Below are 12830 nucleotides of genomic sequence, written 5' to 3' on the forward strand. Positions count from 1 at the left end.
GCGACAAAGTTTCGTAAGACAATGCTAGATATATAGAAAACGTAAGAGAGATAAATAGATAGATAGATAGATAGATAGATAGATAAATAGAGAGAGAGAGAGAGAGAGAGAGAGAGATAGAGAGAGAGAGAGAGAGAAAGAGAGAGAAGAGAGAGTGAGAATCTCATCACTTTAGGTTCTAACCCATGGTACTAACTGACTAACGACCTTTCACGGTCCACTGCACACTACTGAAGTAATTAGCTGCGCTAACGAGAGATCGTTATGGCCAACCGCAGAGCTGCGGAAAAGGCGGCGATCTGTCCCTTGCGATGATCAATTGACGATCGTTATTTCACGCCGCGTGTCTCAGTCTATATATAATAGTCTCCAATATTCATTATTTAACTAAACGCACCGAGCTGGTAAGAGCCTCGCGTTATTAATATTACATGTTGCATATTAATAAGGAACCGCCATCTTGAGCTTGAGAGATACTCTCTTCGGTCCGTATTTAAAAATTTGCAAATCACGAGGAGCGCTTTCGGGACGGGTAGCAAAGACACCTTTTTTACGAATGTAGACCTCTGCTAAAAGATTCACCCGCGTTATGCAGCGCGCATCTGGAGCTCCGGACCGAAGATCAGAGGATCCCATCAGAGACCCTGGAATTCCGTGTCGTAAAATGCACGTACCTACTCATGGTACACGTATCTATCTGTACGCATACTGAGAGAGAGAGAGAGAGAGAGAGAGAGAGGTGGATGAGACCCTCCCAGTTTTTTTCCGGCGAGGTCGAAATCGATGGATGACAGACAGTTAATCGGGCCGACCGCTCCAGTTGGCGAAAACAAAAGCGGTGCGGCGGGGCCCCACCTGCGCGAAGGGCCTAGCGTTAAAAAAAAATAACAGCCCAGCGGTGATAAAACGATGATAAAACGCGTCGTTCCTCGTGAATGTATATCCGCATGACTGAGATAGGAAGCGGAAATGACACGGAGATAGCCATTAGTGCGCGATTTGGCGCCGAATTATTACCGCGCGTGAACGATTTTACTACCGCGGATAATCGCTTGAGAGAAAAATGAATTGCAGTTCTTGAAATCATCCGTTCGAGTGCATTCACGGATGTATATAGACTTTGTGACTTTTTGAATTAAAAATTTTCAATTTCTGAATCCTTTAAATTTTAAGACTATTCAGTTCTATATATTAAAAAAAAAGTTTCTTTAAAATCTCGAATTTTTTTTTAGAATTTTCATTTAAATAATTAATTTTTGTAATTGACAAGTACAAAATGATCGTTTGGAAATAAACTCGGTTTGTCAATCAACTTATTCCATTGTCACCAGAAACAATGGAAGGTGAAGGAAAGAGTGAGGAAAATCGACGTAAAAAAATATCGCGTTCAAGAGATTCGTTGGGAAGTAATTAAAAATTACGTGCCCGCTCGTGGAGGATTATGTTCCGGCGAGAAAAATGGTGAACGTGAGGGACCGCGCCGTGGGGGGGAGTGTCACGAGCACTTAACTTTTCTTTTCATGGCCGAGTTTGTTTCGTCTTTAAGAGGCGAGCGAGCGCGCTTCCAGTGGTGATGGCCGCATACGAAGGGGCGCGAGAGTCGTAATTGAGGGTCGACGCCCTTAGGGACCTCCGGGGACCTCGTATTCCAAGCGCTCTCCCAACCTTGGCGCTTCAAATTGCGCGAGCCTTCGATTACGGAATACGTAAATCGCGAGACGGTTAGAATTCCTATTTGCATTCGGGGGATCATTGCGCGTTTGTCAACGCGCGGCGCGGCGCACACCGGTGCTTTCTGAACTTCCACGGGTAAACTCGCGTCGCGACGGAGAATTGATATTTCCGCTTCGCTAAAAGTGTAATTCGATCTATTTTCCGCGGCACCTTCAATTACGTATTGTTCCCGCATAGCGAGAAAATGCGCGAAGCGTACGCGTTTGCGTATTAATAACTAAATATTCCCTCCCTCGCGTACAAACAAACTGTTATTCGTTAGTCAAACATTTACTAACTCCGGGCAGGAAAACATATTTCTAACCGATTAATTCTGCATCGATGAAATTTATTGAAAACTCTGATGCCTCCGCGCCGCCGCGTGCGATAAATTCCGTCGCGTCTCGCGAAAACATATTTCGAGAGAAACAACGGTGCCGATCGAGTAAAATACACGTGTTCCGGCGTGTGCCTAAAGCCAGTCGAAGAGGCGAAGTGAGGCGCTATTTGGACTGCTCTAATTACCGGGGCGGATTGGGACGAACTTAACGTGAGTCCCGGCTTGTACAAGCGGAGAGAGAAACGGGACAATACCCGGGAAGTTCCGGGCGAAACCTTCGGCGTTTATATTCGTGATCAGGATCTTTCCTTAATCCACGCTGCGCGCCTCAAGTGGTTTCGAGAATTGGTCCAAGTCCACTCCACTTAGCAAATACCCCATGAACTTCTGTTGGAGTTGGCAATTATATCGCTCCGAATTCGATCGCGCTGTGCATCTCTCTATCTCTCTTACTTCACGACATAAGACGATATAACGAACCTATAGCCACATTAAATCGTGAACTAATAACTACCCGATAACAGCTTCTATTTTCAATGGAGAAACGTGAATCATCTTTGAATTTACTCCTGAACTTTTAACGATCTGGTATTTAATGCGTCTCTCACAGAATTATTCTTATTTCTATCGCGCAAATTTATTTATGTCACTTATCTCACGGAATTTATTTGAAGGCACGTATAAAAAGTAAGGACTTTATCCGAGAACATAGAGTACAATCCAGCTAACTATTCTATCTCGCGGCGGTATCCCTTTAAATTGTAAGTTATAGGGCTTACACAACTCACAGCTTACGCTCTGAAAAACGTAATTCAATTCACTTACTTAACTCGTCTAGACTAAAGAATGTAGCCACATTATCTTTACTGCTGGTACCGCGAAGAAAGGCGTTTTCCCATCAACGATTGCGGGTAACTTTATTCGACCATCATCGGTTCAAACAACGAAGCATATTAAATTGTAATCAAGAACTTTATCTACAGCGTCGCTTGCTCTTTGACCTACTTCTCTCTTTTCATCGCTGATTTGAGATTAGCATGAAATTAAAATTTGTTTAGCGATAAGAATACAAAGGCAATATTTTTCAAAGTTGGGACAATTTTTTTCTTTTTTTATCAAAGTTTAATTAGACGCTATATTCTCGCTACGAAAAAGATTTTAAACATTGTGCTCGTTACATCTCAGTATATTTCAAGTTTACTAAAATAAACTCCATTTAAAATTAATCGAATGCGATAAATTGTATTTGCATTTCTGAAGGAACGATTAATTTTTGTAATCTAAATGTTCATGTTTTGATATTCTTATTAAGGAGGAAATCATATCGGCTGTCGACACGCGCCATCGTCACGCATGCCAAATGCGTGGTCCATTACCGAACGCAATCCGTTTGATGTTCAATTTCCGTTTGGAATTTTATCTCAACGAAAAATCGGAGTCGTATCAGGCCGAATTAAAGTGTCACGATCCACGAGCGCGGCGCGGCGCGGCGCGATCGCGCGGCGTAGGACAAGGTGGGTGACGTCACGTGTTCTCGGCGGTCGCACGCGCGGGAGGGGTGCGTAAAGCTGGAGGGGGAAACTCGGCTGCGGGCAGGCCATGCCGAAGACTCGTTCCGACGCGGGTGGTGGGGTGTAAGAGGGGTCCAGGCATGGAGAGGGCGCAGTACCGCGCTATCCTCCGTATCGTTGACACGTCGAGCGGAAAGAGTGCGGCGAGAAAGAGAGAGAGATCGAGGAGCGAGTAAGAGAGAGAAAGAGAGAGAGAGAGAGCAAGAGAGACAATCGCGCGTTTACGCGCTCGCGCTTTTATCAATCGACACTCGCGTAATTATCGTGTGCAAATATAATTTGCTCTTCTTCTGTCCGATTACAGGTGTCCGTCCGTGGAGAACTTCCGGTCCCGCGACGCGTTTCGGAGGCGGCCTCGTGAACGCGGTCAGTGGCGCGCGTCAGTGACTCCTCGCGTATACTCTCGATGATCTATCGGTGATCGAATTATCCGGAGCAGATCATCCGCGAGGATCGTCCGCGTTTGCGCGTGGTGAACGTTCTTTTTTTTTTTTAAATTCGCGAGTGATTTGGTGAAATTGTCTCGTGTGTCTATAAGCCCGAGGGAGCCGCTGCGAGGATCCACGATGCTGGCATTCCTGTTCGTCGCGGCGCTCGCCGTCGCGAGGCTCCACGCTAGCCAGGTGACCATGGACGCCAAGATACGCGACGACTCCGACTTGTCTCAGGTAAAAAAAAATTGTTTCCGTTTTAACACCGGTTGTGGCCAGACGCCGCCGCCGCGCCGCGCCGCGCCGTGACGTTACGTCGGGGATATGCGCGACGGCTGTTGCGTGTCCTTGAACCGTCACGCAGGAACGACCGCGCGCGCGAGAGTTGCGTTTTAAATGAACGAACGTATGCTGGTACAATAACGCGTCGAGTATGTGGCCGGCCCGACGGGAAATTTCAATGCAGCGAATGCTCGTCGCGGCCGCGCGATGATTGTGCAACGTGCTGCGTGGCATCATGAACGCAACCGCGATTGCCGCGTCGTTAAGAATCCTCCTCGTGCGAGAGGAGGATCGTTCGCGCGATCGCTGAGTGATCTTGATTCTCTCACTCGGCGTTCTTGCTTTGCTTTCCATGCTGCGTATATTAGGTATTTCCATCGAAAAATATTCAGTAGATGCTAGAAACGTGATGATAGCGAAAAGTGTTTGCGTGAATCATCACATTGAAACTAACAATGCGATCGTTTACAATGGCGCCAATAATTTTTCTAACGAGATAAAAAGCGTTCATAAATGTTACTGTCAAAATCGTCGGGAAATGTCGAAGTGTCAAGGTGGTGATATATTTTTTCGACGTTCTCTCTGCAGTCTCTGCATATCAGCATATATCAAGTTTAAATTACAACCATGATAAAATAACGATGCGCGATAATAAGTTTTCAACAAGTTTAAAAAGAGACATATATAACACATACCGTAACGTATACGTCTGTCAAATAAATTTACTTTATTATCGAAATGGCACGGAAACGTCAGGCGAAAACCGAACATAATTAAATCTGCTTATCTCGCTACTTTTTCTACATTGTTGAAACTTATTAATTTTTCGAAATTTCGTGCGCCAACTTCATTTATTAGAACTGTCGCTTGCAATTTTTTTTTTTTTTTTTAGAGAACCGCGGAAAATCGATTATGTTTTGGAGTGACACTTCTGTCATACGTCACGTCGCTCGATTTTTTTTTCCGCATCAGATCCACGGTTCGACATGATCGGGCGGACCTGCCCACTCAGCGCGATACTTGTTCACTTCAACGTCATTTAATCCTTCCATATCCAGCATGAGATCAGCGATGACTGCAAATCCAATTTTTCGTATCGAAGTGGCTGTGAATTTGTTGGTTGTTGTTATTCATCCATTTTCCGTGTTCATCTCCTATTTATTTTTGATTTGGAAATAATTAATCGCCCAGCGTTATAATTGTAACAATAAATTGAGAAAATGAAATAACAGTAAATTTGGAGTAGTAGTAAAACAAAAACACGAATGATTTGAGAAACGGAAAATGGAAATACGTCGGAAGGATTCGGAGTGTTGAAAGAACGGGAAAATGAAGAAAAACGCAAGAAAAATTACGAGGACTCTCGAGTCTGAATCTCATCTTGGACTATTTCGACAGTCGTCGCAAACTCTCGCGGACAATCGCGGCAAGTTGGAGAGTACCAAATGGCGCTTCGCGTTTTCTTCTCTGCGCGCTCCGAAATTTCAGAGCGATTTGCTTGGGTGGTCGGTGGCACGGCGAGCCGCATCTCTCGCCCAGGTGGTAAACCGATCGCCTGGCTCAACGACGTGTGCAGTCGTGAGAACTTTTCCGGGTGCGAACAAGAGGAAAGGGACGATGTGGGACGGGACGGAGAGAGAGGAGGGGAAGGGGGGAAGAAAAGTTCGTAAATCGGGCGTGCGAGATGTTTCTAACTCGGTTGAATAATGTATGAAACCGGCGGTTATTTACTTCATTAACTTCTTCCACGTGGCCGTAATTAAATTGCGCGAACGGAAAGTTGCGAAACGCCGCCTAACGCCTCTCATTAGCCCGCATTTTTTCTTTCTTTTTTTCTATCCTTATCCGGAATTCATGGCGATCCACGAAGTTTCGTCACCATTCGTCTCGCGTCGAACCACTCTTAATACGAGCCGATAAACTTTCGCACGAAAAAAATAGAAATGTCACACAGTCTTTTGATCCGCCCGTTTTGAAATTTTAATTATCGCCGCGTCGGCGTTATAAAAATTTGATGGGCGCGATACGGGATATACTTAATAAATCGCAGATAATAGAGCGAGTAAAGGGAGAATTACCAGAGGGAATGTCAGCGTTGCTGCGCACCGCGTATTTTTTTTTACAGTGTCATTAATTAACGCGATAATCCAATACCGTCGCGTAAATTTAGCCGTAAACGCCGTGACAGTGCGGAAAGCCGTTACGATTTAACGATCCGCGCAAAATAAGAAGGGACGCATTAACCTCGGTTACAATCGCATTGTAATTTGATTGTAAATCGCGTGCTGCGCAGCCAAACAGCCTCCGCCGCGGAAGATTGATCTCCGATGAATCATCGCGGTATAAATCATTAGAATGAACCTATTGATGAACTATATCATTTATATTACAGAGGCTCATTTCCTCATGCAGAATGAGTCACGAGTTATTGCGTCGAAACGCAATTAATTTAATGTTAAAAGAATTATTTCTATCATCTGCGTTTTCTCTCACCAATACGCGGCTTCAGCGGAGCGAACCTTTTTTTTCGAGGGTTTCGAGATAGACGACGCGGAGTTAGCTTACACGTGGCATATCTTCCATCCACATGCCGGCTCTTTCTCATTACTTCGCCCCCGCTTTTAAGCGAGGGAACCGTGGCAGTCCGGCGCGATGTCTACGCCACGAACGAGCACTCTCACGCACACGCGTGCGTGGGACGTACGCACGCACACGCGTGCACGCAACGTGAGCGCGTCATGCGGCAGAAACGGCAGCACGGCTTCTCTTTCCCTTCCTCTTTCTTTCTTTCTCTCCGGTCAATGACGTGATTTCAATTAGACAGAGCCTCGAGGTGCTTCTTTGTCTACCGGCGCGATCCCCGGCGGTGTACTTAGCCTTTTTCCGCCCAGACAAATCTTAGACGTCATCTTCGTGACCACGATTCGGTCTAATCAGCACGTTCTGGTCGATTAAACCACCCGGCGTAGTGCGCGAAGAGATATAGACATTGTTAGTTAAAATCGCCACTCGTATATCATGTAATAGTAGATATTGATTCTTAGGTCAGCAATTTAGCACGTCAGGAAAAAATTGAATTCGATCTCTTAGAGATCGAATCATATCTCTTAAGATATTGCCTGATGCGATTTTAATATTATAGGATATTTACGTCTATTCTTAATGTCCTTTGACATATCTTCGATCGAGCGAGAAGATTCACAGTTCCTTTCTAATTTGCGCTCGATTCAACTCGGAAGAGCGGCAGATTAACCTCACAAAAGGGCAAGTCGGTCGGCTCAGCATTTTTCATTACGTCAACCGGCCGACCTGCTGAATCACGACGGCCGGGTGCGTAGGAGGAAATTCCACTCTATTAAAAGATCGTGTCGACCCACGGGCTGTGGGTTATAATCCGTAGGTTAAGAGCCCTTCGGCTTGTGATACCTGCGAGCGTATGCGATCCGCATTTATATCCGCCGCGCCGGCAACACCTGCCGCCGCGCCTCGTTGCGTTATACACTGCGCCGATATGAATGGAGACTCAACGGGAGTAACGGGACTTAGCGTGAATATTGCACGAAAAAAAGAGTGAAAGGGCGAGCGAGGCTGTGTGCGCGGAAGAAACCGAGCGTGAGAGAGATAGAGAAAGAGAGAAAGAGAGAGCTGACGCGGCGGCGCGCGGCGCGCGAGAAACGACGGTCGCTCGTTCGCCTTTGACGCTGAATAACGCGGCCTCGTTTAACGAAGACACCCGCTGATTGCGAGATTATTATCGGAACCGGCGCGTGAACGTCGCTGTCAACGGGTTCCGATCGGCTCACATTCCGCTCGGTCAATTAATTGTACTCGCATACGTCGCATGCAGCGTGCTACCGACAGTAGCTCCGTTATATCCTGTATCTATTCAAAGGAATATTCTCACAACGAGGGATATCAAGTACACTATTCAGACCGTCGATATACATTACGTAATATTACTGTCAGGAAATATATAATACGATAAAAAGCGTGATTACTCTTTCCAAAGAATTGGAAAAAAATGACCGTTTGTAAAAAGTATTTAGCTGTGTGAAGTTGGCCTCCTTACTACTAAAAATCCACTAATGGAAAATTCATTACCATGGCACTCGATTGATGGTCATTTGGTAGTATTTGATAGTCCATTGCCGATGAATGGCAGTCGAAGTTGTAAATAACAATATACGCAAAAAAAGATATACTCGCGTAAAATTAGCTCCTTCTTTCGCAAAATATGGCTTTCCAGATTGCGCAAGTAATCGTAACTACCAAATATATGTAATGTACTACCAAATGACCACCAATCGAGTGGTAATGATTGGTGGATTTTCAGTAGTGGAGGGTGGAGGGGGGGGAGGGACAACTTCATACAGTCCCTAAATTGATTATTCGATAATGTAGAAAATTAAATTTAAAAAAAAAAATCGAATATTTCAAATGACACAAACGGTTGCAGGGAGAGGAGGAAAACGGGCACAGGTGTATTATTAGCAACTCGCAGATCGATTGATTTTACATCGCCGCTTCTCTATGCATAACGCTACGAAAAAATTGTTCACAGGGGACATTAGCTCGCGCGTACAGACTTTCCGATGTCAGTATTGAATGAAAGCTGGCGCTCGTCCCGTCGACGACATTACAATAATGCGTTTCTTGCTTCTCTCTCTCTCCCGCCCCTCCTCCGCGGCGCGACGGGGCGAACGATTCCGCCCGGCAACTTGTTGCTGCGACAAAAATCGCCCGGACGGTTCTCGCCGCGGGGTTAGTTTTAGTTCCAATCGATTCGACAAACTATTCCCAAACACGGAGATATCGAGGCCCATTTTCGTGGACTTTATTCAGTCGATTCGATCGATCCGGCCACTTTTTTACGAGTGTAGACGTATGGTCCGGCGCGGCTTGGCGCCGAAATAAAATTTTACGATTCGCAGGTTAGCGGCGCGGCGAATCATAATACTCTGTATCCGTAATCCGTGGTGCATATATAGCCGTTTTCGCTGTTTTCTCCTGGTTAGGCGAACTAAACTTTTTGATAGCGGAAGTCGATCGTATATGCTTGCAAATGGTTGACAGTAATTCGAGCAAATTGCTGTGGAAAATCGACGTCCGGCGTCTTCTCTCCGTTAAATCGATAATATATAGTAGCAATAACATAATGTCGGTTCTGTAGTTTTACTATTAGCACCCTGCGGATCATCTGATCTGTGAAATACGAAGTCTCTCTCGACCCTCGGGGGCGTATACGGGAGAATATTTCAAGTTTAGTCGAAAGCCTGCAAAAATGAAAGAAATCCCCCGGGGAGAATTCCGTAATTCGCGGCGAGAGAAAGCGGAAAAAGACGTATCGGGAATAAAGGAGCGAACGGGAAGGAGGCGGAGAAATAACGGGTTCATATTGCCTTCGCCCTTCCGCAGATACTTAGCTTCCGTGAATCACGTAATCGAGGCCGCTGCCTCGTTCTGAAAATCATCGGAAATCGACACGCCGCGCGAATATGTACCTTCGCCACGGTCGAATGAAGGTTGCAAATAACCGGTTTCGTTCTTCCTTCGCCACGGTGGGAAGACCCCGAGAATTAAGAGAGCTGGTACCATCGACGACCATTTCCAATTTCAGCGAGCCGATGAACCGAGAAACGGCAGCTAATAGAAACCGGGCAGCGCCTGAGTGAGAGAGAGAGAGAGAGAGAGAGAGAGAGAGCTAGCTGACTTGCTCGCGAAAATATTTACGGATAATCTTCGCTCGTAATGGTTGTTGCTTGACAAATACTTACTTGCAGCCCGGCGAACTGCTTGCTCGCGAGGAGCACCGCATCTGTAGGTAATAGGACAGAAATCCATAGGTAATAGGGTAGGAGCTCATTTTTCGTGTAATTTGCATACGATTCCTATTTCAACGGGATGCTTCTTTGAACCTTCATTATTCAGTCCCGCAAACAGATTCCTGCTCGTTTACATCCCGGATTTACATTACGTTCGTATCACTGTTTCACTAATTATTAACGATCCCGCTTGGGGAGATGAATAGATTTTCACGAGGCGCAGAGATCCTTTTGAGCATTACATGAGGCCAGATTTTGCAAATGCATGCATATCTCATATTTGATTTTTTTCGAGAGTTTCACAGTTTTATCTTTTCACTTCCACCAAGACGGGATCTGGCTCATGTCAGTCTTTCTCACGGATATAATCATATCTAGGTCTTCACGCGATCGGATAGGTGGGACGTAGTAATACATATCGATCTAAGTGCGCCGAAGGTCGTGGTGATAGCTCGATTGGGTCGTGTTTGCGGACACTAGCGCCGATAGCCTGTTGGCCTTAGCAAGCAACGGTGTATAGGATCCAATTACGCTCGATGCAAATCTGTATTCGCGACCAGCATGACTTCAGATAGCCGCGAAAACAGTTCTGCATGACACACCGATAGAACCGATAGTTTGCTGCGCAACTGCACGTACGCGCGCGCGTTCGCAGTCGGCAAGTTGAATAAATTATACGCAGAACAGCATTTAAAAATATTACGCAGGAGCGTCGAAAAAAAAAATTCTGAAACGTGGAATATCTAGCTGGCGGACACATTCAGAAGCTGGTTTTTAAAATGAGGAAAAAAGAAAAAAAGTAAAAAATGATATATTTTGCTTTTCGTGGCCACTTTGAATTATTTGTCAGATAAAATATAATTCATTAATTTCAGATTTATTTAACGATTTATTAATTTCTTAAATATTGCATTAATCGTGAATATAATTGCGATATTTAATTATTGATATTTGATATTTGATAATTTAATAATATTGATCATTTATTACGCGTTACAACACATACAATTACTGTAAATGACGGACGTATTACATATACTTCGACATGTAAATTATTATCGCGTAACATTTCGAGCGATCCAGTATCTTTTTCATATCCGGAAGAGTCGGATAGTAACTGCGCGCGGCGGACGATCAATTCTCATTAACGGGCGAAATTAATCCGCGCTGGTGTATGTCTCGCGGAAGCAAGACAGCCGAGTCGGGGCCGGGCACATAGCGGGCCACGCATTGTATCGAATTCAATTACACGCGGTGTAGGTTTCTTGTCGCCTTTCAGGCAACCGAGCGTGTCCCCAGATAATCGCGAAAACAGTTCGCATGACACGTCGATCTATGCGGGCGATAGATTATTACCGACTACATCCGGCGATGTTTCGGCACCGCCGCCGCCGCCCACGCATCACGTCGTCCTCGTGTGATGTATCACATTCAATTATGCACGACACCGGGTTCTCATTGCTGGCGCGCGGATTACGTTGAAAGTGCGATTAGATCGATGACTTGTTAGTAAGCTATTTTCGGTGCACGCCAGTCGAAGTGGCTCGCTAATCATCATCATAATTGCCTCCTCGAGCGTTGCACAATCTTTGGATTTGCAATTTTTAACACATATTCTCTGATTTTTTTATCTCTTAATTTTGATTTCTGGATTTGAATATCGCGAAACTTTGTCTAATCATAACGCTGAATTACCACGCACTATTCGTTCCATTATTTCTTCAAGTTTTTTTCCATATCGCGCGGCGCGTTGTGTCGCGATTGAATATCTAATAAATTGCAGATTGTCTCAAAATGTGTCTCAAGCATGCCTAACTTTTACTCTCTGAGGACTGTCGTTCCCATGTACGTCTATATAGCCATTGGCTCGGCGCGGAAATTCACCGTGGTCGCTAACTATCTCAAACTACCGCTACTTTCAACGTGGCAGCCTAACTATCTTAAACTGCCAATGCGTCTGACCGCTCTCTGTGCACCGCGCCCGGGCGCGGTTCTGCACTGGAAAGGACCGGCGATGTCCTTTGGCCCGGAGGGCGATCGTCGAAAATTGGCCAGATATCCCAGGAATTTCGGCGGCTCAAGTTCGATTCTCGTTGGAAATTGAGACGAGAGTCGGTCGCGAAGTGCGAAAGGATTTACACGCCGGGAACTTGGCCACCGACGGACGATCCCAACTCGAATCGACGGGGCACACTTCCGCACTTTGCGCGATCGAATGTCGCGTGTGCTTGTCGTGTCGGTTCGCTGCTCAAAGCGTGGCAACTCTGGCAACAGCTAGCGGCTATTCGTTCGAAACGATGCTCGTAGCATCGCTCGTATCGTGTTTAATATGATTATCGAAATATGTGTGAAAGGATAATAAATAAATTCGTAAAGCGCGCGTTTCAATCGGATAGATCGGATAAGATCGGGTCTACGCGAACAGAATAAAATATCTATTTCGAAGATCAAAGATTTCTGGTGTATAAAAATGGAGAAAGAGAGAAAGAGAGAGAGAGAGAGAGAGAAAACAGCCGCGAATCACGTGCGAATCGGAGAAAGAAAGGCAGGAGCAAAGACGACAGAGAAAATTCCGGAGTCACGATCGTCGCCGGCGTCTTTTCGCCGACGCGGCACACGGCTCTGGTCTTTATAGAGTTCCATATTTTACGAGTAACACACGCCAACCGTA

At 45.5% G+C, this 12830-nt stretch overlaps 1 protein-coding gene across 1 annotated transcript in view; it reads left to right on the plus strand.

Annotated features, from left to right (window-relative positions):
- The first annotated feature begins 3721 nt into the window (after window positions 1-3721).
- Window positions 3722-12830, plus strand: part of LOC105456877 (fasciclin-1) — a 230846-nt gene continuing 221737 nt past the window's right edge. Inside the window, exon 1 of the mRNA XM_011701237.1 lies at window positions 3722-4292. Within this exon, the coding sequence (XP_011699539.1) occupies window positions 4191-4292 (102 nt within the window). The 5' untranslated portion in view covers window positions 3722-4190. The remainder of the gene's footprint in view (window positions 4293-12830) is intronic.

The sequence above is a fragment of the Wasmannia auropunctata genome, unplaced genomic scaffold (genome assembly GCF_000956235.1).
Source record: "Wasmannia auropunctata unplaced genomic scaffold, wasmannia.A_1.0 LD336106.1, whole genome shotgun sequence".
Taxonomy (NCBI): Eukaryota; Metazoa; Arthropoda; class Insecta; order Hymenoptera; family Formicidae; genus Wasmannia; species Wasmannia auropunctata.